The sequence below is a fragment of the Exserohilum turcica genome (assembly GCF_000359705.1).
Source record: "Exserohilum turcica Et28A unplaced genomic scaffold SETTUscaffold_6, whole genome shotgun sequence".
Lineage (NCBI taxonomy): Eukaryota > Fungi > Ascomycota > Dothideomycetes > Pleosporales > Pleosporaceae > Exserohilum > Exserohilum turcicum.
The window spans coordinates 582,961-600,624 of NW_007360277.1; the positions used below are offsets into that span (position 1 = coordinate 582,961).

The window sequence follows — 17,664 nt, forward strand, 5'->3', positions numbered from 1 at the left end:
CCGCGCCATATGAGCTCCACGATGCACCGGTAGCCCGCTGGTCCAGGCAGGAAAAAAAAAGGTATCCGCTCCCACACACACACACACATGGTGCTACGACTCTTTGTACCGCCTGGTAAGCTACAGAGGTCATCGGTTGGACTGGAGCCATGCGAGACACGACAGGTGCTGATAATCCCATGCAACAGGCGAGGGCCAGCATTGCCTGGTTCCCAAACGGCCAGATCCCATTGGCGCAAATGCCACGCTCCAGTCGTCTGTTGTTTCGTCGACGCTGCTCGCCGCAGTGTATACTTCGTTTGCTACGACGTTCAACCAAAGAGTAGCGCCCCAACAAGCAATATCCCCCACTGTCCTCTTTGTGCGGTCGGCTGCTCGTCTGGGCGTTGCCGCTGGCCTCGCAGGCGCCGCCGTCAACTGGTACTACTATTCGGCTTTTGCAAATGTCGTCGTCGAAGACCAGGTGCCGGAGCGCACCAAGTGGCGCCTGTACGAATGGTCAAAGAGATACACGGTCGAAGACGGCGCCTTGGCCGGCGCTGCTCTCGGACTGTCTGCCTCGATACCTATGCTGCTCATGCGCCGCCCTGCCATCCCGCGCTGGACGCGATGTCTGGGCATGGCCAACATTGGCGCCTGTACGGGTGTGGTGGGCGCCCATGCCTACTTCCAGTACACTGGCGAACGGCAAAAGGCTTACCGTCGCCTTGACGGGCTGCGGAAGCGGAGATCACTCGAGTTCTGGCCCATCTTCTGGAACAAGGAGCTCATGTCCAGGCTAAGTCCCATTATGCAGCACTACGTCCGGCATAACGGTATCTGGTACACACAGCTGTTGCCGGATGACGTCTTTGAGCAAAGGGACCATGTCTGGACTCAATTGGTTGAGTTCGAGAACGCTGCAACGAAGCCGACGAACCAAGTTGATACCGTGGAAGTACAGACAGTAGAGCAGAGCCACGAGTTGCCATTCTATTCGGAGCCAATCGACTACGCCACAGATCTCAAGCAAATCGACGTCGACAGCACAAAATATAAGCTAGAAGAGATGCAAGTCGAGAAGGCCATGCTACTCGAAGAAGCAGAGTACCTGCTGTGTCTCAACGCACAACAGCGGTACGAGTACTGCCACATGGGCGCCATGGATCACGACGAGCGCCAGAGACGGCTGCGCGAGATACATGTCGTCGATATAGCATACAACCGCCTACGCAATGCTGCGGATGCGCTGGACATCAAAATCATCCAATGGCGCATGTCGCTCCGGCACAAGGCCGCATGGGAAAAGCCGTCGGGAGACGACCAGGTTGCCGACTGGTTGCCCGAGCCCCGGTGGATCAGCTTTGCCACGCACAAGCCCACATTTTCAACCCTCGAGATTGTAAAGATGCAGCGGCAGGTGGATGCAGAGGTGCAGCAGTTCGAGCAAGGCAGCATGGACGCTGCATGTTCCAAGGACAAGCGAGAGAGGTGGACCAAGGATGCCGAGGACGGCCGGGTGATACTGCGTGCCTCGGACCATGTCCTCTTTCGAATGGAAAAGGCGAGCAAGACAGCCGGTGACCATGGCCCTTTCCCCGTAGAGAAGCTGGATTCTGCCAACGAGCCGACGTCTACGAGCGAGGAGGTCGCCGGACCAGCCATAGAAGGCATGCTCGTGAGAAAAGACGTGGCCGAACCGCCTGCTGGCAGCCTGGAGCCGGGCAAATCGTGATTTCAATACGTGTGGAGAGGACTTGACCCAACATGGTAGTTTTTCCAATATGCTTTCTTCCTAGCGACAATCTCTCCTTGGTTCAACTCATCAAGGCAACGGGATCCTCATCAGGGCACTATCAATCATAATTTTTACTTGTTCATTACCAAGCTCACACTAAGCTACTCGAGACGCCATCCTTCCCAATCCTAAACGAATAAGAAAAGCTCGAACCCTCCCAAACCTACCATGAGGCCAGAGGGCATATCAACATCATGCTAATGTTACAGGACTGCATTACCTTTTTCATTCCATTCTCCACCTATCCGTACGTAGATCGTAAGGTCGTGAAACACCACGTCGGGCAGCTGCATCAAGAACATGATACGGCCGAACGCTGCTTGTCGGTTGCCGCAAAGAGAGCCAATCGCTTACAACTCTTGCTTAGCAGAGGAAGCACTGGCGGCAGCCGCGTCGTATCCGCTCTTGGCAGACTTGGAGGCAGCAGTAGAGGCGCTGGCAGCGGACTTGGAGAGGGACGAAGACGACGACGAAGCCGCCTTGGAAGCAGATCCACTAAGGGAGCTGGCACTGGCTCCAGCAGCATCAGTAGCAGACGCGGCACTGGCCTGGGCAAGGCCAATCTGCTGCTTGACCAAGTCGGTGTAGTAGGCAAAGCCCGCAGTAGCAGCAGCGTATTGGTTGCCGGCCTTGGAGGTGGCAGCACCGTAGGCAGAAGCACCAGAGGCAGAAGCAGACTCGGCACTGGCAGAAAGGCTGTCACCGTAGAGGCGGGCACGGTGCTTGCGAGCGAGAGCGAGGAGCTCGTTGCGCTTGGAGCCTTGGGGAACTTTGATGCCGTTCTTGTCGGCCCACTCCTTGATCTGGCTGTCAGACCACGAGTCGAGGAGAGCATCACTGAGGCTCTGCTGAGCGTTGGCGGCAGCAGAAGAGACCGAGGCATACGCGTCCTGAGACTGAATGCTCGCAAGACGGGACTGACGGCGGAGAGCAGCAATCATGGAGTCACGAGTGCTGGGCTGGGGGACGGTGTAGCCCCGCTCGTCGAACCAGGCCTTGAGATCAGAGTCGGACCACGAAGCGTAGAGCCAGTCGCCGGGGTAGTTGGCAGTCTCCTTGGCCTTCTCAGCAGCCGACTGGTAGTTGTCGCGGACGGCTGCAAGGAGAGAGTCACGCTGGCGAGGCTGGGGGACGGGGATACCATGCTTGTCGGCGAACGCCTTGAGCTGAGAGTCAGACCAGCTGCAGAAAGTTAGCTTTGCACGAGAGCATATTGTCTGGATTACATACGTGTCGAAGATCCAGTCCTTAACGTTGCCATAGGCTTGGTTGGCAGAGTCCTCGGTCTCGGTCCAATATACCTTGACCTGCTCGGCGAGGCTCTTTGCGTCCTTCTCGGTGCCCTTCTTCGCCTGCTGACCCTTGAGAGTCAGGTACTTCTGGAGCGTAGGCGCGTCCCAGCTAGTGTAGGGAGAAACGACCTTGTCATTCCAGTTGGCCTTGACAGTCGACTGAAGGTTCTTGCGGTCCGAGGGGCTGGGGTGAGGGATGCCGTGGTCGCTCAGCCAGCGCTCAAGCTCCGACTCATGCCACTTGTCGTACACTGGTTGCTCTGATCAGTATGTTGCTGCTTGTTGAGAAAGAAGGGCCCTGTACTGTACGCACCAGCGCTCCCAAACCAGCTGTTGGCCGTTGCCGAAGCAGCAAGCGTCGCCACAAGAGTCGACGTAAGAGAGAACCTCATCTTGTGCGGAGATCGACGTGGATGTTTGTGTTAGATACCGATGAATGAAGCAAGGATTAGGGCTTGCGGGTATGAGGCAGGGCCGGCAAAAGAGGTATGAGGGTCTAGAGGGCGGTGGTGGAGAGGCAGTTTATGAGGGGAGGCACTGACAATGGCGGCCACAACGAGTGCGTGCGAGTGACGTAGGTCTTCGCGTTTGGAGCTTGGACAAACAAGGTCTCTAACGCGCCTGCCTCCGCTCGCATCGCCCTGCGGCCAATGGGGAGCTATGACCAGCGGCAGCCTCGATGCGCAATTGTGAGATCGTCTTTGTGACGCCGTCTTGGGCCTTGCCAACCTCGACGACCTGCATCCTCCCAACGCCGCGGCCCTGCACATGAGTTGCTCATTCTTGCGAATTCGCCCATCAGCGTGGCGGCACTGACGTCTCTCGCCGGTTCTCTTCATACAGACACAGGTAAAGTGTGGGTCGCCATGGCATTTCGAAATTTCCCATTGCGAAATAGCGGGGCAGGTGAACGCGTTCAGCCCTTTACGTCATCACCCAAACATGCACAACAGCTATGAAACACAACCATACCGGGACACAGGTGCAGGCAAGGCTAGCAGTTCACGTGTAAACAGGTAATTTGGCTCAGCATTGACATGTGCAAGTCTGTCTTGTAGTTTTGGTCATGGCTAATTATACATCACAGTCTTTATGCATCGCATACTGTGTTTAGTCTTCATCCTCGAACACCCTCAGAACCACCGCGTCCGCCTTCACCTGTGCAGCTGTTAGCCATGCGTTCCACACAATACAAACGTTTACCATACCTTTCCAGTAGCTACTGGGCACCTTGTCTTTCTCGGCATCCTCGTTGCTGACCCGCTCATGCGCCTGCTCCGCCCGGTTACTCATGTCCTCGTTGTGCTCCCGGACTTCCTGACTCTCGTTTCCGGCTGCAGGAGGGTTTTCGTTTAGTATCTTTGGTTTCGCACCTTTGACTTGGCTGGGGTCAGGCTGCAATTGCTGGCCCTGCTGGACGGCTGGCTCGCTGCTGTCCTTCATCCGGCGCGTCCATGTCGAAAAGCTACGCTTGCCCTGGCTTGAAGAGGGGGCTGGCGACTCCGAGGTAGGCTTGGGCGAGTCGTTTTGGTTCGAGTTGCCGTCTTTGTTTGGCGATGACGACGACTTGCCTTTGGCGACACTGGGCGGTTCGGGGCCAGGATGCTCCAGGTTCTCACTGGGGTTTTGGCCCTGTTGTTGCGGTGACTCGCCAGCTGGGTTTCCCTTGCCCGAGCCGTAGTCTTGCGTTGCAAAGCGGACCTGTACGCGGGCTCGAGGTGCTACTGAAAGTGCTGCGGGACGCAGGGCTGTTGAACGCAGCATCGACATTTGGCGGAGATAACTCATGATTAAATTGGGTTGAAAGTACAATTGACAAAGAAATCAGTGTCTAGGGTATGAGAGGTGAAGGCGAAGTGGCTGGAGGTCTGGAGCGACATCCCGTCTAGCTCCCTTGACGTCATGGTTTTCTAAGATCCACGTTCTTGCATCGACACCGCACGTCACATCCAATGCACGTTGGCAACACTGCATTGATGATTGCTTTTGCTATGAAGGATTCAGCCAAGTAGGTGTAGGTATACAATGTGCTGCATTCTGTCAACCGCTTACGTTGCTTCCAGATTACCCTGACCCGACATCCTCCTTGCCACCCCACGAGTCATCGCGATCAGTAACCGAATAGCACATTAGTTGGAATTGGCATCTCCCGATTCCTTTCGCTACACGAATTCGATCTTTTCAGGGAATATTTTTAGTAGGCCGACGCTTATCTCTCAGCATCACACAACTCATGCAGCGTTCGGGACTGAGAGCCTAGATGGTGATGAGCTGCACTTCGTTAGCGCTATCGACGACAGAAGATGGCCAAGAAATAGGGCATATGCTTGGCCGTGGGATGCCCAGATAATCATATCAGCTTCATCTTCTTCCGCAATACACCAGTCTCTCGAAACTCGGCCTTCCTTTTCATTCCGGTACTTCTCACCTCGGGCATAATCTGTAACTCGATTCCTGGTCCCTGGGCCTGTGCCTCCTCAAACGACCACCCCTCCTTGAATACCTCATCGGTACTCGAATCCTTCTTGCGCCGCACTTGTGGCCATCCATGTCTCGCGTAGTGCTCCGTCGGCACCTCACACCTTCCTGTTAGCGCCGAAACGGCCCGCTCCCAGTGCCACACGGTTGAGACATGTACAGCCGTACCGCGGGCCTTTATGTCACTAATAATACTACGATACGTACCGACATCTTGTCGCAACAGTTTCGCTCGTTTCGCATTCCCGCTGTCACTGCTTAGATTCCACGGCCGGGATTTAGGCCGGAGCAACGGACATGAGGGGCCGCAAGCTCCTTTGGTAAACTTGTGCGTGCAGTTCAGACAGTAAAGACCGTCTTTTTCGCCGAGGTTGTGGAAAAGGAGGCGCGCTTCAAGAGAATGTTTGATCGCAGACAGGTCTTCATACAGCTTTCGCGTACGGACCAATATTTCCGCCGAGTCACGTCGTGGGGATGCCGGGGTAGACGGACGGGGTGCGTTGGGAACCATGTAAGTCCATGTTGGGTCACGGCCTGTCGAAACGCTATGGGGCATTGTTGTGAATTAATGTATACTGTTGCTGGATAAGCTGAGTTGTATTTGAGGATAGAAAATGTCGATTATGTAGATTGAATAGGCAAATGCGATCCTTGTGTCCAGATAGACGGTTGTGCGCTGTGAATGGATAATGGAAGAAAAAGACAGTGTAGCAGTCAAACAAGGCCTTTCGGTCTCGTACACGCCCTGGTTAATCAAAAGGGGCATCAGGAGAGGGTGCGGTGTAGTAGGCATTGCATTGTGAATGATTGTTTTTGATTCAGATACCGTTTCAGCTAGACTAACGTTTGTAGGCCGACGCGACATGCCACCTTGGGCCATTGCGGGTACCTTGCTATATACTTTTTTTTAGGCAGACAGCTTAATAGTTGCCTAGATTGCAAGACGTAATTCAAGCTACTGATTGCCCCTGGCACATTTCCGCGCTCTTGGTATATGCCCGGGAGTATTCCGGGGCTCCGGGCATGCTTGAAGTTGTCATGGAAGTGTGTTGAGAATCTTGCCATTACGTCTTTTTCGTTGCGTTTCCCCTGATATTATTCTTGATAGCTGTCTTGCGGTTCGGCTCCATCGGCACAGTCCGTCAAGTTTCAGTATTTCTGCTCGTGTCTCCGACCAACGTTGTCGAAAATACCTGATACTTCTCCTAAGCGTACGATGCCGACCAGGGGCCTTTAAGGCATGTACCTGAATGCACAGAGTATCCTGCCCCGTACCTGTCTATGACATGTCGAATCCGTACTGATCCCTTGCAAACTCACTGTTTGCACCCCATGTACCGTTGGACGTTGCGTCTCATATTGAAGTCGCCTTTGATCCTTTTTTTCATGTGCTGATTCTGCCTCCATACTGCACTTGAGCGTATATTCATCAATCTGGAAATGTATCCACCCGATTGTCGTACGGTGTCCTGAAGAGCTGTACGTTGCTTGTTGAAGCAGATGTTACCAATAAATAGGATCTACAAGCATCTTTAGTACCGTTAACATTGTGCGACTTGTTGGGCACCATAAGGTCCAGGGATCGGGGGAAAGGTTGGGCTAGGACACCCATTTCCTGGAAACACTGTTCCACGACTCATGCTAACCCTCTACCTCTTTCCTCCTCTTCATTTCCCTTTCCAAACCTTCAACACTCATCGGGACCTTGCTCCCTTCCCACCTCTTCTTTTCTTCCTGGGCGAAGCCCTCCAGACTCAGCATACCCACGCACAAGAACCCTAGCACTTCTCTGTCTGTATCAAACACCTCCCACCATTCACATTCTGGCATTTTGATGCCCGTCTCTCGCGCCGCTAGGTAAATTGCTGCGGTAGCCAGCGCCGGTGGCTGGTGCGTCAAGTACAGGCACTGGGGACTTAGTAGGGCGGTATTGAGGTGTGCTATTGCGCGTTTGGCGAGTTCTGGTGCGCGGGGATGTGCAAAAGTATCGAGGGCTTGGAGGTAGGTTATGCAGAGTGTATAAGGCAGCTGGACCTGCACGTTGAAGCCGAGGGCGCGCAGAATGCGTTGCTCAACGGCGAAGAGGCTTGCGCGCCGGCGCTCGTAGGTTCCTTCGGTGACGTAAAACTCGAGCGCGTCCTGCTTCTGCTGGAGATCTTCCGTGCTGAAGAAGGTTGTGGGAAGCGATTCGAGGTATGCGTATACGTTGACGAGGCTTCGTGCCGACTTGGGGTATGCAGACAGCTTGGTGGTGAGGTACAGCGAAGCTGCTGAGACCTGCTCTGCACCAAACTCTGCAAGACTTCCGCCTTCAGGCCCGAGCCAGAATCGCATGTATATGACAATGGCCTGCGCAACCACTTCTTGCGGTAGCCGCAACAGTATCCCAGCTGCTTGGGTAAGTCTTGCGCCGGCGAAGCGTATCGAGTCTTCGAGATCGGGTGGGATGCCATCGAGTTGCGAGCCGGACGTTTCGAGTTGGGCTACGGTTGCCAACGGGTTCGCAAGCGGTGAGAGCTGCATTGTGCAGGAACAGGGTTAAGCCTGTTGCTCTTGGGCGGGGTTCGCAGTTGAAGAGGTTGAGTGTGAAGCTCTCGAGCTATCGGACCCTGGATGGGCGGTCTCGGTACGCTAAGCCTTATCCGCGCTAGCATACAACCTCATCTCCACACAACACTATTTCGCAAAACGACCGTGATGTTTGCATGTTTTAGCCTGTTCTGAAGATCTCCCATCCTTCGAGAGCAGAACCGGAAAGATATGGTTGTTCCAATCTCCCAACCCACCAATAAAAAGCCGTCTCCTTAGCTCAATTGGGAGAGCGCCAGACTGAAGTCAATTTGGTCACAAAATCTGGAGGTATCGTGTTCGATCCACGAAGGGGACATCGTGCTTGAGCTTGCTCAAGGTTCTTCGAACTATTCTTTTTGCTCTCGTGACCGCCGTTTGAGGCTTGAGGCTGAGACTTGAGCGTTGATGCAGGGTGCAAGGGACCATGTTTTTGCTTGACCGGATCGGAGTCTGTGTGTTCGTCCGGTGTTGGGCATGAGTGAATCTTTTTTTCTTGTGGGAGTAAGATTAGGCCGAGAGAGTGTGGTGTAGTCGGTGTTGAGAGAAAGAAAAAAAACGTAACATTTTTTGAACAAACTAAGCTATCCAGAACGAATATGCGTCATTAACGAAGAAGTAAGTGGGTATCTCGCCGGCTAAATGCTATCCAAAAAAACAACAACCTTTACCAACCATACGTGTACATCCAGTTACCGAGAACCAAAAAACATGGGAAAAGACAACACCCAAACTCCATATATACAACAAAATTTTAATCAATACCAATCATGGTGCCATCGCACCTCCAGTCATCGACCTCGACGTCTTCGGCCGCGGTGGCGGTAGCTTCGGGGTCGATTTGGACATGGTTGAGCCATGTCCCTACGCGGTTTGCACCAACTTTCTTTCCATCTTTTGAGAGTCCAGCCATTACTGAAGAAGTTACCACCGGGGCAGCTTGAGGGGGGGCAGAGCGGGAGGGAGTGGGAGCTGAAACACGGCGGCTAGAGAAAAAGGAATTCCGGGGTGTGGATTGACGAGTAGCGGGGCGGGAGGTTGTGGGCACGGAGCGGATAGCATAAGACTCGTTCATGTGGTGGCCGCCAGCATTGCCCAAGCCGTAGACTTGGACCTCGGGTTCCGTGCGTCTTACTGACGATACTGCTGGGCTGGCGACATGAAGCGAGTTGCGGAGGTGTCCGGATAGGACTCGGTCGGCACGGTCGTAATCGCGGTCTCGTTCGGGGCGCTCACGTGTGCGGACACTCGAGCGGCGTGCTAGTGGCGGGGACGGCTCGGCAATCTCAATCACTTCGACGTCGGGGTAGCGTGCGTAGGGTACGCGCATCTCGTTGAGGCGGTCCTCGTCGGAAACGTGCTGGTAGTTGAACCAAGGGCAGTTGCAGGTCTTCCATGGAGCAGCACACACCATGCAGAATTGGGCCGTGCAGCGACTGGGGATGGTTAGATGTTGATTGTGCAGGGAATGCAACCTGAACTTACCAGGTCATGTGATTGCAGCCCTCCTTCAGCTCGACGACGGCCTTGCAGCTGTAGCATCGCTGCCAGCCCTGCTCCTTGGCCATCTCCACCACGCGGTTCGTCTCCTCGTCCTTTGGGCACTCCCGTTTTGTGTGGAATTTACTGTTACATAGCACGCACACCTTTGTGTTGCATGTGCTGCATCGCGCGTACTTTCGACCGTAGGTGGGGTCCATTTTGATCTTGGACGGCTTGATCCACTGGCCACATCCTTTGGTCGGGCAGTACAGGCGGTTGGCGGTGGTGTATTCCTGAAACTTTCTGTTCCAGAGCACCTTGAACTTGTCGTCGAACAAACGGTCGGCGTATTTTAGGGGAATATGCTCCGAAGTGCAGCATCTGGGCGGCATGTGCTGGGGATCCTTGACCGAAAGGGTGAATTGGCGCTTGAGACAGGAGTAGCACATGCGGTGTCCACAGGCAAGCTTGGCGGTCTTGTGGATAGGGATGTCGTCGTTCATACATACCAAACAGTCGGCCCTAAACAGAGTTAATACATGGCATAGTTTGCCACTGGCAGGAGCGACCAACCTCTGGACTTCGCGGTGCTCCTTGTGGTCCTTGTGCTCTTTGTGTTCCTTGTGGGCGGAAGAGCTTGTCCGTTGGAGGGCGGGCTTAAACAGGCTGGATAAGATTCCTCCGGTACTCCGGCGGGCGGCATCCTTGACGGACTGGGTCCTGGTGAGCGGCGTGGGCGGAGCAGGAGACTTGACGGTGCCTGTGCGTCGGATTGATAGCCTGGGTGCTGCTGGTGCGGAAGCCTTTGGCTCACGGACAGAGGCGTTTCTGTTTGACATTAGCCCAGCCATGGGTGGGTGCAAGTGGGGTGATTTCTGACCTGGATAGATTGGGGACCTCAGCCCTGCGGACAGAGGCGGATCCTGAACCTGAGACGGGCGTGTAGGCAGTCCTGTTTGACGATCCGCCCTCCTCGCTCCTCTTGCGGGTGGAGGGGCGGCGGGCGGGGACGTCATCGACGTGGCCCATCGACTTTGGCCGGCCAAAGACGAAGTCCTCATCCTCGGGAATGACAGTTCGCTTTTTCGACGAGCGGCGGGTGGTGTCGCGGCGGGCGGTGTCGCGGCTGCTCCTGGATTTTTCCTTGTCGCGGCGGGTGTCCTGGGCCATGCGGTCTCGTTCACGGTCTCGCTCGCGGTCTCGCCGCCGCTCGGCCTCTGTGCGGGTGAAGTACTGCTCGCGGCGCGCCCTCAATTCCTCAATGTCCACGTCTGCCTGTCTGCGGGCGTCATCGGCGCGGCGGCGCTCCCGTCGCTCGCGCGTCGATGCAGAGGGCTCGTCGTCGTGCTTGTGGTCCTTGTGACGGCGGCGGTGCTTGCGGTCTCGGTCGTCGGAATATTCATCGTCGCGGTCGCGGTATCGGGCGCCTCGCTCATCGCGAAGCCTGGCCATCCCCATGGCGTGGACCTGCAGGCAGTAATGACTTGCCAACTGCCAGCCTCGCAGGTCACCGGCTCTCGCACGCTATGGCAGGCAGGCAGTCTCGCAGCTGTTCAGGCGACGCACAAAAGCGAACGGGTGTGTGGAGAGTTGCGGTGGGCGTGACGAGCGAACAGCAAGCACCTGCAGGCAGCCCAACCCTGATTAGAGAAAGACGGACCACTCGCACGGGGCAGGCCGCCGGCGGTGAGCGCGCACTGGGTGCCTGTTGATCTAAAGCGCCCACAGGGCTTTTCGCTAAGGCTGCTAGTGCCGACAGGGGGGGCGTCAGGCGGCGATGGACGGGCTGCCACCTGTCTCGCGCGCCCCAGCCCACGCCCTGCCCAGCCCGAGCCCAGCCCACGCCCATCGCCCATTGCACGCCCCGTCTCGCTGCCTGCTGCTGCTACTGCCATGCTACTGCTGCTGCTAAACGGCCCCCGCTGCCGCCGCCGCCGCCCCCCTCGCGCAGCCCAACCCAGCGCGCGCACGAGCAAGAAAGCAAAGGGAAAAAAAAGCGCTGCTGCTGCCCTGCAGACTTGCACAGCCGTTCGCTCCGCCCCATCGGCGCCACGCTTGTGCTTGTGCTTGTGCTTTGGGCAGCCCTCGCCGAACGACCGATATGACTCGCCACAGGGGCTGTGGGCATTGATTCGCACAACCCTATGTATGTAGGGCTGTGTAGGGTAGTAGGTTAGGGTAGCGTAGTGCAGTGCAGTGTAGGAAGGCACGTAGGGCAGCGCAGGAAGGCACGTCGGGTGGTGTAGGAAGGCACGGTGGGTACACCTACACCCACACCTGCCTCGTGCTGCCCTGCCGCCCAGCGCCCTTAATCCTGCTCCAGCACAATTTGCGTCGACACCTCCCACTTCTGCCCCCCGCCGCTGCCGTATCCGCCGCCCAACCGGTTTCGCACCATGCTGCCGATGCGATCCCGGAGACGCCCAATTTCCTCCAGATTCCGCACCCGCACCTTGAGATTCGCCTGGCACAGCCCGTAGTGAACCTGCCAGAACTTGGCCTCCTCAACCCTCCCGACCGCCGCATCAGTCTCCACGTCGCGGATCACGTCCGCCACCCCGGGCCCCGAGTACGACATGAGCAGCATCTTGCCCAGCGTCCACCCCTGTATCCACCCTAGTGCCACCATGGCAAACGCAACCGAGAAGGAAACGCTCCTGTCGAGCCACACGTACATGCGGATGCTCAGCAGCGGCAGAATCAGCAGCAGCGCCGAGCACGACAGCGTCAGAAAGTGCGACGGGTTGCTGAGCACCGACGGCAGGTTGGCAATGGCCCCCATCCGCATCACCTTGCCGATGCGCGCGTGGTTCTTGAGCACCATTGCCGACACCAGCGTCGACACAATGCCGCTCAGCGCAGCCAAGTCAATGCTCCCGGGAGACACCCGCTCGTGCGCATCGCCATGGTGCGCATGGTGCCCGCCCGTGTTTTCGAGCGCGTGCGTCAGTCCGTGAGATATCAGATCTAGCCCCATGAACAGCAACCCCACCGACATGCCGAGCCCTGCAATGACTTCGAGACGCTCAAATCCAAACGGATGGCGGATGCTCGACCGCTTCCAAACCTCAAAGTTTGCCCCCACGTCTACAGCCACGCACAGAAATGCGCCCAGCGCATCGTAGAAGAGCAGACGGGACAGCACCGTCAGCGCCAGCGACTCGTGTGCGCCCCATTGCACCAGACCGGCGACCACCAAGTGGCAGAAGCACCATGCTAGCCGTAGCTTCTGGTCCTTGGACATGGATGAACGGTACTCTTTGAACGTGGGAATGGGCAGCGAGGCGGGCAGTTGGAGCGGCGCGCGGGGGGCGGGTTCTAGAAAGATCTGGTGCGATACACTGCTGTGCTTGTACTTGTGTCCTCGTCTGCGTCCGACGTCCTGTCAATGTCAGTTTAAGCTTTGGGGGCGGAGGTGCAAGACGCACGTTGCTTTTGGCCTGGGGTCGCCCTGGCTGATACGTCACCGACTGGAAGTTGAACGGATTGGGGTTCTCAGACCCGCTCAACGAAGGGCCGTCCGTGTCCATGGTCGCTGGCGTGTAGGGGAACGTCGCGCTGGCGGGCGTATACAGCGTGGCGGGCGAGGCCCTCTGCGAGACCGAGTCGCTGGGCGCGAGCGTGGCATACTGCTTCGAGGGAAACGTGGCAGACATGGGCGACAGCAGCCCGTTGCTGTGGGCCGTCATTCCGTGAGATGATAGATGGTGCTCGAATCCTAGGCCAACCGCCTGCGGCTCCTCCTCATCAGGAGGCGGCGTAGGGGTGCGTGGTGGAGCAGGCGGTGGCATTCTCGAGTCCATGGGTACTGGCTTGCCCCAGCACAGAAGGATCGGAGGTTGCAGGCTGATGTAATGTCTTGGAGGTGTTCGCACCATGTTCAGTAGGGCCTTTGTCCCGAGTTACGGGGTCAAGCACGCAAGTGGGGGGGGGGGGCTCAGGCGCGGAAATTGAGTTTGGAGCCACTGAATCGCGGTGGGTGACGCAAGAAAAAAAGGGCGGCATAACGGCGGTTCTTTTATTGCCTTCTTGACTTTGCGCCTTTGCTACACTTGGACAGCAAGCTATGCCGATGCGGGCGACTAAGAGTTCCAATAGTATAAGAAAATAAGAGTATTGCCGTCGAGGAGCGTCCCGAGCTAAGAGAAGGCGAGTTCTGCGAGAGGCGTCTTAACAGCGGCGCTATAGATTAGTGTTTCAGCCCCAAAGAACAGATTAAGCGTGCAGCAGAACGGTTAAGCGAAGAGCCCAGAATAGAGAAAGGCGGTCCCGGCGGTCTGGGTATGTTCATGCAAAGTGTAGACAATAATCGTGGGTTTGCGAGTCTACTCTGGCTGGCTATCCATCTACGCCCACTTTGGCATGGCGGAAGTACTTCATTCCCACCCAGGCGACCACGACCCACACCCAGCTGGTGACAGCGGTGCAGACAATTAATGCAGGATAGTATCCGGTGATTGGCAAGGTTGCGTCGTCTTCGAGGTCTGGTGGTGCATATGGTGTCTCGCCCACGTCCCACGCCCAGCTCCAAACGCCGAGGCAAGAGCCCATTCCCACAACAAAGACAATCCAGGTGGCTATAAGCACGACCCAGCCCCACCATTCGGTCTCACTGTAATCCCACTCGTCGTCCGAGTCAATCTCGGCAGGTGTCACGAGGGCCGTAATCGAGGTGCGGCGGTTGCTGCGCGTCGAGCGGCGGTGTGCGAGAGAGGTGACGGGACCCTGGCTGGGTGCGGCAAACGACGAGTAGTCGCTGCTGGCTGCTGACGGCCGGTAGAAGGACATGACATCGTCGTCATCGGTTGTGGTGGAGGCGTAGGGTGCGAGGGTGCTGGCCATGATGGGCGACTCGAGCAGTACAGGCGGCGGTGACGGAGGAGGGGCGGTCGATGAGGGAGGGAGGTTGATGACAGGCACCCAGCCGCTGTCGGAAGGCGAGTTGAGCAGCGCCTTGTCATAGTGGAAGCGTCCTGGATTGGTAGTGGCAGGCGCGTCTGCCGTCGTCGGAGTCGCAGCAGCAGCAGCAACGGGCGGTCTGGCGGCTTTGCGTAGAGAGCTGCTTCTTTCGCGCATCTTGGCCATGGCCGCCTTTCTCAGCGAGCCCTTTCTCTGGCGGCCACCCTGGCTCTGGCGGAACACACTCGCCATGGATGATGACGCTCTCGTTGAGCCGAGTATACTCTCCCCAGGCTCGCTGCGTCTGTGGGCAGGCGGACTGGTCGGGCTATGCTGGGTTGCTGGCTGCGCACCCCCCGCCGACGAGGATGCGGCGGCTCTGGTGTGTGGTGTTTGTTTTGTTTTGCATGCGTGCGTATCCATTGCAGCACCGTGCTGCCTGCTGTCAGAGTGGCATGTCTGGGACAAGACTGGCAGCAAGGCTCGGTGACAGCGTCATAGCCCGAGCCGGCAGAGCGGCTGGCTGCATGCGGGCTTGGGGGGCATGGATTGGCTGCAGGGGGAGAGCACTGGCGATCTGCCCCATGCTGCATATGGAAGCCCTCCCTCAATTTCCCCTCCACCTCGACCTCCACACCCCCCCCCCTCCCCATCTGCAACGTGCCTGCGCGCTTCTTATCTCGGTCTCTCGTGCCATGCGCACTCGCTAGCACGTGTTCATTGCCGTCAGTCATTTGGGTCTCAAGCGCTGGCCTAATTGAGAAGAGGTAAGATGAGGCCAATTTCCCTCTCTGCATTCCTCATAAAGAAAACTTCTCGCCAACATGCGGCTGATGGACGCAGATTGTTCATGCAATTGGATCATTATGGCATTGCGAAGACGTCAACGAGGAAGCTCAAAGCTCGAGGAGCTACTACCAATCCTCCTCACCGTCAAGGGGGCACACGACTCCAAACCTGCTAGCGCAAAGCCCACTATCAAATCGGAGCCCACTGAGAGGAGTTCATGCACGCCACGAGCAAAGTCGACAACGTCCCACCGACAGCTTCATGCCTCCAAAACACACGGATCGCCCAGCATTAACCACAACGGTCCGTTCCGCTTCCTCGAGCTGCCTCAGGAAATCAGAGACGAGGTATACTCGTACCTCGTAGTCCGCCAAACACCACATTCGCCCCCCATTCTCGACGCAACAACAATCCTGAGGAACCGCAAGAAACGCCTGGCCGCACGAAAAACGCGGGAGCGCCTCAACCAACAACGACTTTCAGATGGAAAGCGCCCAACATGTCCACAGGCAACTCATCCCGATCCTATTCTACACGTGGACCTCCTTCGAACCTCGCAGAGACTGGCCGATGAAGCGACAGACTGCATGTACTCCAAGAACTGGTTTGCCATTTCGCTCGACAAGCTCCCTGCACCAACATTCGAAATTCCCCCGGGCTGGGACCTCTCCCGTATCAAACGACTTCAGGTCGAGGTTCAACTCAAAGACGCAATACGCATGAACCGCTACGTCGACTGGGCATCCTTTTTCTCTGCCTTTTCGTCTCTGCAGTTTCTACGTATCGTCCCGACTCTACATACACGCTATTACGAATGGGCCTATCCGGAGCTGATGGACTGGACCACAACCCCTTTTGTACACAAAGCCTTTTTTCGGGAACTCTTAGCAGCAATACCACCGTACATTGACCTCAAAATCGGATTTCCCATGGATTCAGCTGGAGACATGCAAATGCAAGGCAAGACCGCCATGAGCACAAAATTTCTATGGGATATGTACATGGAACTCGGAAACAGAGTCGACAGTGCTGGGAAACCACTGGCCATCAACCGAGTGGTGTCATGACGGACTACCGGAAGCCTCTGCGAGAGCTATACGACAGGGATTCATTTATCGGCGCAGCATATGTAATTCTCTAGATCATCTTTTGTCATTCCTGTTCACAGCCCCTTTGTCCTCAGCGCAAGATCCACGAGCATTTGCAGTTTGAATTATCGGCATAGGCTGGATACCAACCCAGCACCCTGTAATGTCAAGAATAATGCCTGCCTGCAGGCTGTAATAAGCGGCATCATTTTTCTCATAAGATCGTCACAACGCTGATCCTCTTGGTTCTCACCTACGCTTGTCCTTTGGGCTCTCGGACACGCGACCAAAGTCCAAAAAATGCATCGATTGACATGTCGATATTTGATGGATGCAACCCACCATCCACGTTTGAGAAAGATCTACCCCGCCGGGACCAGACGGTATTCGGGCCTTGTCGAGTGCATATGGACATTCTGGACAAGAGTCGAATAAGCACCCTGAGTGGCCCATGATAATTAATCGCAAATCAGCGTGGCCTTTCCAGGCTTTCCGGATCTGCAAAATGGGGCTCTGTTATTGACAAGGAAGCACGCGCTCACACACTCACACAAGAACGCCAGTGCAGGCCTCGTTAGTCGGTCTTCGAGAAGGCCAGGCCAATGACTCGACCTGGTCGCCAGCTTCCCTCCTATCTCGCACGTGTGAGTTTGGCCGAGATACGGCGGGCGCACATTCACGAGCCCAGCCCGCCGTCCCTTTGCAAATAAACAAAACAAAATGACACTAGGCCGTGTACATCAATCCCCACACCCCAGTACAGTCCCAACCACGTGGGTCGCCACCCTTTTTCCCTCTGTTCCTTTTCCCTTCTCGGACGGCGGCACTCCGCTAGTCTGGCTTACCGTACACTCAACCTTTTTCAGTTGTAGATCAGAAACCTAATGACTGCAGATCGTAATCCAGAACTCACCCCTGTGTGTGTGTGTGCGCGCGCGCCTGCTCCGGTCCAAAAGAAAAGAAAAAGGGATCCTCGCCACGGGATTACTTCTTTCCGTTGCCCTTCCCTCTTTTTCTTCTTTGGAACCATAACAGCATGGGTACGTGCAGGGAGGAGATTACCCTCTCCTTTTCCCTCTGGCCTATTTTTCCGGCCCGCCAGCTGCCAAGTCGTATTCCAGGAACTCCGGGTAATCACGAGCACGTGTTGCGAGCCATAGCTTACTCCCATCACGTGCAGATACTGTAAGACTGCTACATCAAAGAGCCGACTACGGGCCGAAACAAACGTCAAATTATACTTCTCCTGTAAATAGGTGGTAATCGACTGGGTTTCCTAGCTCATGTCTGA

General features: G+C 56.2%; 9 protein-coding genes and 1 non-coding gene across 10 annotated transcripts; 3 read left to right on the forward strand and 7 right to left on the reverse strand.

Moving 5' to 3' along the window:
- Positions 1–87: 87 nt before the first annotated feature.
- SETTUDRAFT_34117 (uncharacterized protein) lies at positions 88–1,714 on the forward strand (the record flags this gene model as incomplete). The annotated part of the gene is made up of 2 exons (XM_008031237.1): positions 88–115; positions 189–1,714. The coding sequence occupies 2 exons, from the start codon at positions 88–90 to the stop codon at positions 1,712–1,714; spliced, it is 1,554 nt and encodes a 517-aa protein (XP_008029428.1).
- An 842-nt stretch (positions 1,715–2,556) lies between these two features.
- Positions 2,557–3,461, reverse strand: SETTUDRAFT_77830 (uncharacterized protein; the record flags this gene model as incomplete). Its single annotated transcript, XM_008031341.1, has 3 exons — positions 2,557–2,959; positions 3,008–3,320; positions 3,383–3,461. Coding segments are annotated over 3 exons (795 nt in total), but the record flags the coding sequence as incomplete, so codon positions are not given.
- Positions 3,462–4,138: 677 nt separating this feature from the next.
- On the reverse strand, positions 4,139–4,885 carry SETTUDRAFT_165057 (uncharacterized protein). Its single transcript, XM_008031469.1, has 2 exons — positions 4,278–4,885; positions 4,139–4,227 (listed from the first exon to the last, which is right to left on the reverse strand). Exons 1-2 carry the CDS (start codon positions 4,855–4,857, stop codon positions 4,187–4,189), a joined length of 621 nt encoding a protein of 206 aa, XP_008029660.1. The 5' UTR covers positions 4,858–4,885; the 3' UTR covers positions 4,139–4,186.
- A 534-nt stretch (positions 4,886–5,419) lies between these two features.
- SETTUDRAFT_34120 (uncharacterized protein) lies at positions 5,420–6,103 on the reverse strand (the record flags this gene model as incomplete). The annotated part of the gene is made up of 1 exon (XM_008031238.1): positions 5,420–6,103. The coding sequence occupies one exon, from the start codon at positions 6,101–6,103 to the stop codon at positions 5,420–5,422; it is 684 nt and encodes a 227-aa protein (XP_008029429.1).
- A 1,085-nt stretch (positions 6,104–7,188) lies between these two features.
- Positions 7,189–8,070, reverse strand: SETTUDRAFT_22545 (uncharacterized protein; the record flags this gene model as incomplete). Its single annotated transcript, XM_008031156.1, has 1 exon — positions 7,189–8,070. The coding sequence occupies one exon, from the start codon at positions 8,068–8,070 to the stop codon at positions 7,189–7,191; it is 882 nt and encodes a 293-aa protein (XP_008029347.1).
- A 275-nt stretch (positions 8,071–8,345) lies between these two features.
- SETTUDRAFT_t57 lies at positions 8,346–8,434 on the forward strand. The gene has a single exon. It is a non-coding gene; the product is annotated as a tRNA-Phe (tRNA).
- Positions 8,435–8,702: 268 nt separating this feature from the next.
- On the reverse strand, positions 8,703–11,176 carry SETTUDRAFT_165060 (uncharacterized protein). The gene is made up of 4 exons (XM_008031470.1): positions 10,478–11,176; positions 10,171–10,425; positions 9,601–10,119; positions 8,703–9,551 (listed from the first exon to the last, which is right to left on the reverse strand). Exons 1-4 carry the CDS (start codon positions 11,053–11,055, stop codon positions 8,870–8,872), a joined length of 2,034 nt encoding a protein of 677 aa, XP_008029661.1. The 5' UTR covers positions 11,056–11,176; the 3' UTR covers positions 8,703–8,869.
- Positions 11,177–11,905: 729 nt separating this feature from the next.
- On the reverse strand, positions 11,906–13,286 carry SETTUDRAFT_96050 (uncharacterized protein; the record flags this gene model as incomplete). Its single annotated transcript, XM_008031471.1, has 2 exons — positions 11,906–12,979; positions 13,026–13,286. The coding sequence occupies 2 exons, from the start codon at positions 13,284–13,286 to the stop codon at positions 11,906–11,908; spliced, it is 1,335 nt and encodes a 444-aa protein (XP_008029662.1).
- A 323-nt stretch (positions 13,287–13,609) lies between these two features.
- Positions 13,610–14,418, reverse strand: SETTUDRAFT_165062 (uncharacterized protein). The gene has a single exon (XM_008031472.1). The coding sequence runs from the start codon at positions 14,383–14,385 to the stop codon at positions 13,936–13,938; it is 450 nt and encodes a 149-aa protein (XP_008029663.1). The 5' UTR covers positions 14,386–14,418; the 3' UTR covers positions 13,610–13,935.
- A 944-nt stretch (positions 14,419–15,362) lies between these two features.
- On the forward strand, positions 15,363–16,574 carry SETTUDRAFT_140751 (uncharacterized protein; the record flags this gene model as incomplete). Its single annotated transcript, XM_008031473.1, has 1 exon — positions 15,363–16,574. One exon carries the CDS (start codon positions 15,363–15,365, stop codon positions 16,350–16,352), a length of 990 nt encoding a protein of 329 aa, XP_008029664.1. The 3' UTR covers positions 16,353–16,574.
- Positions 16,575–17,664: the final 1,090 nt, after the last annotated feature.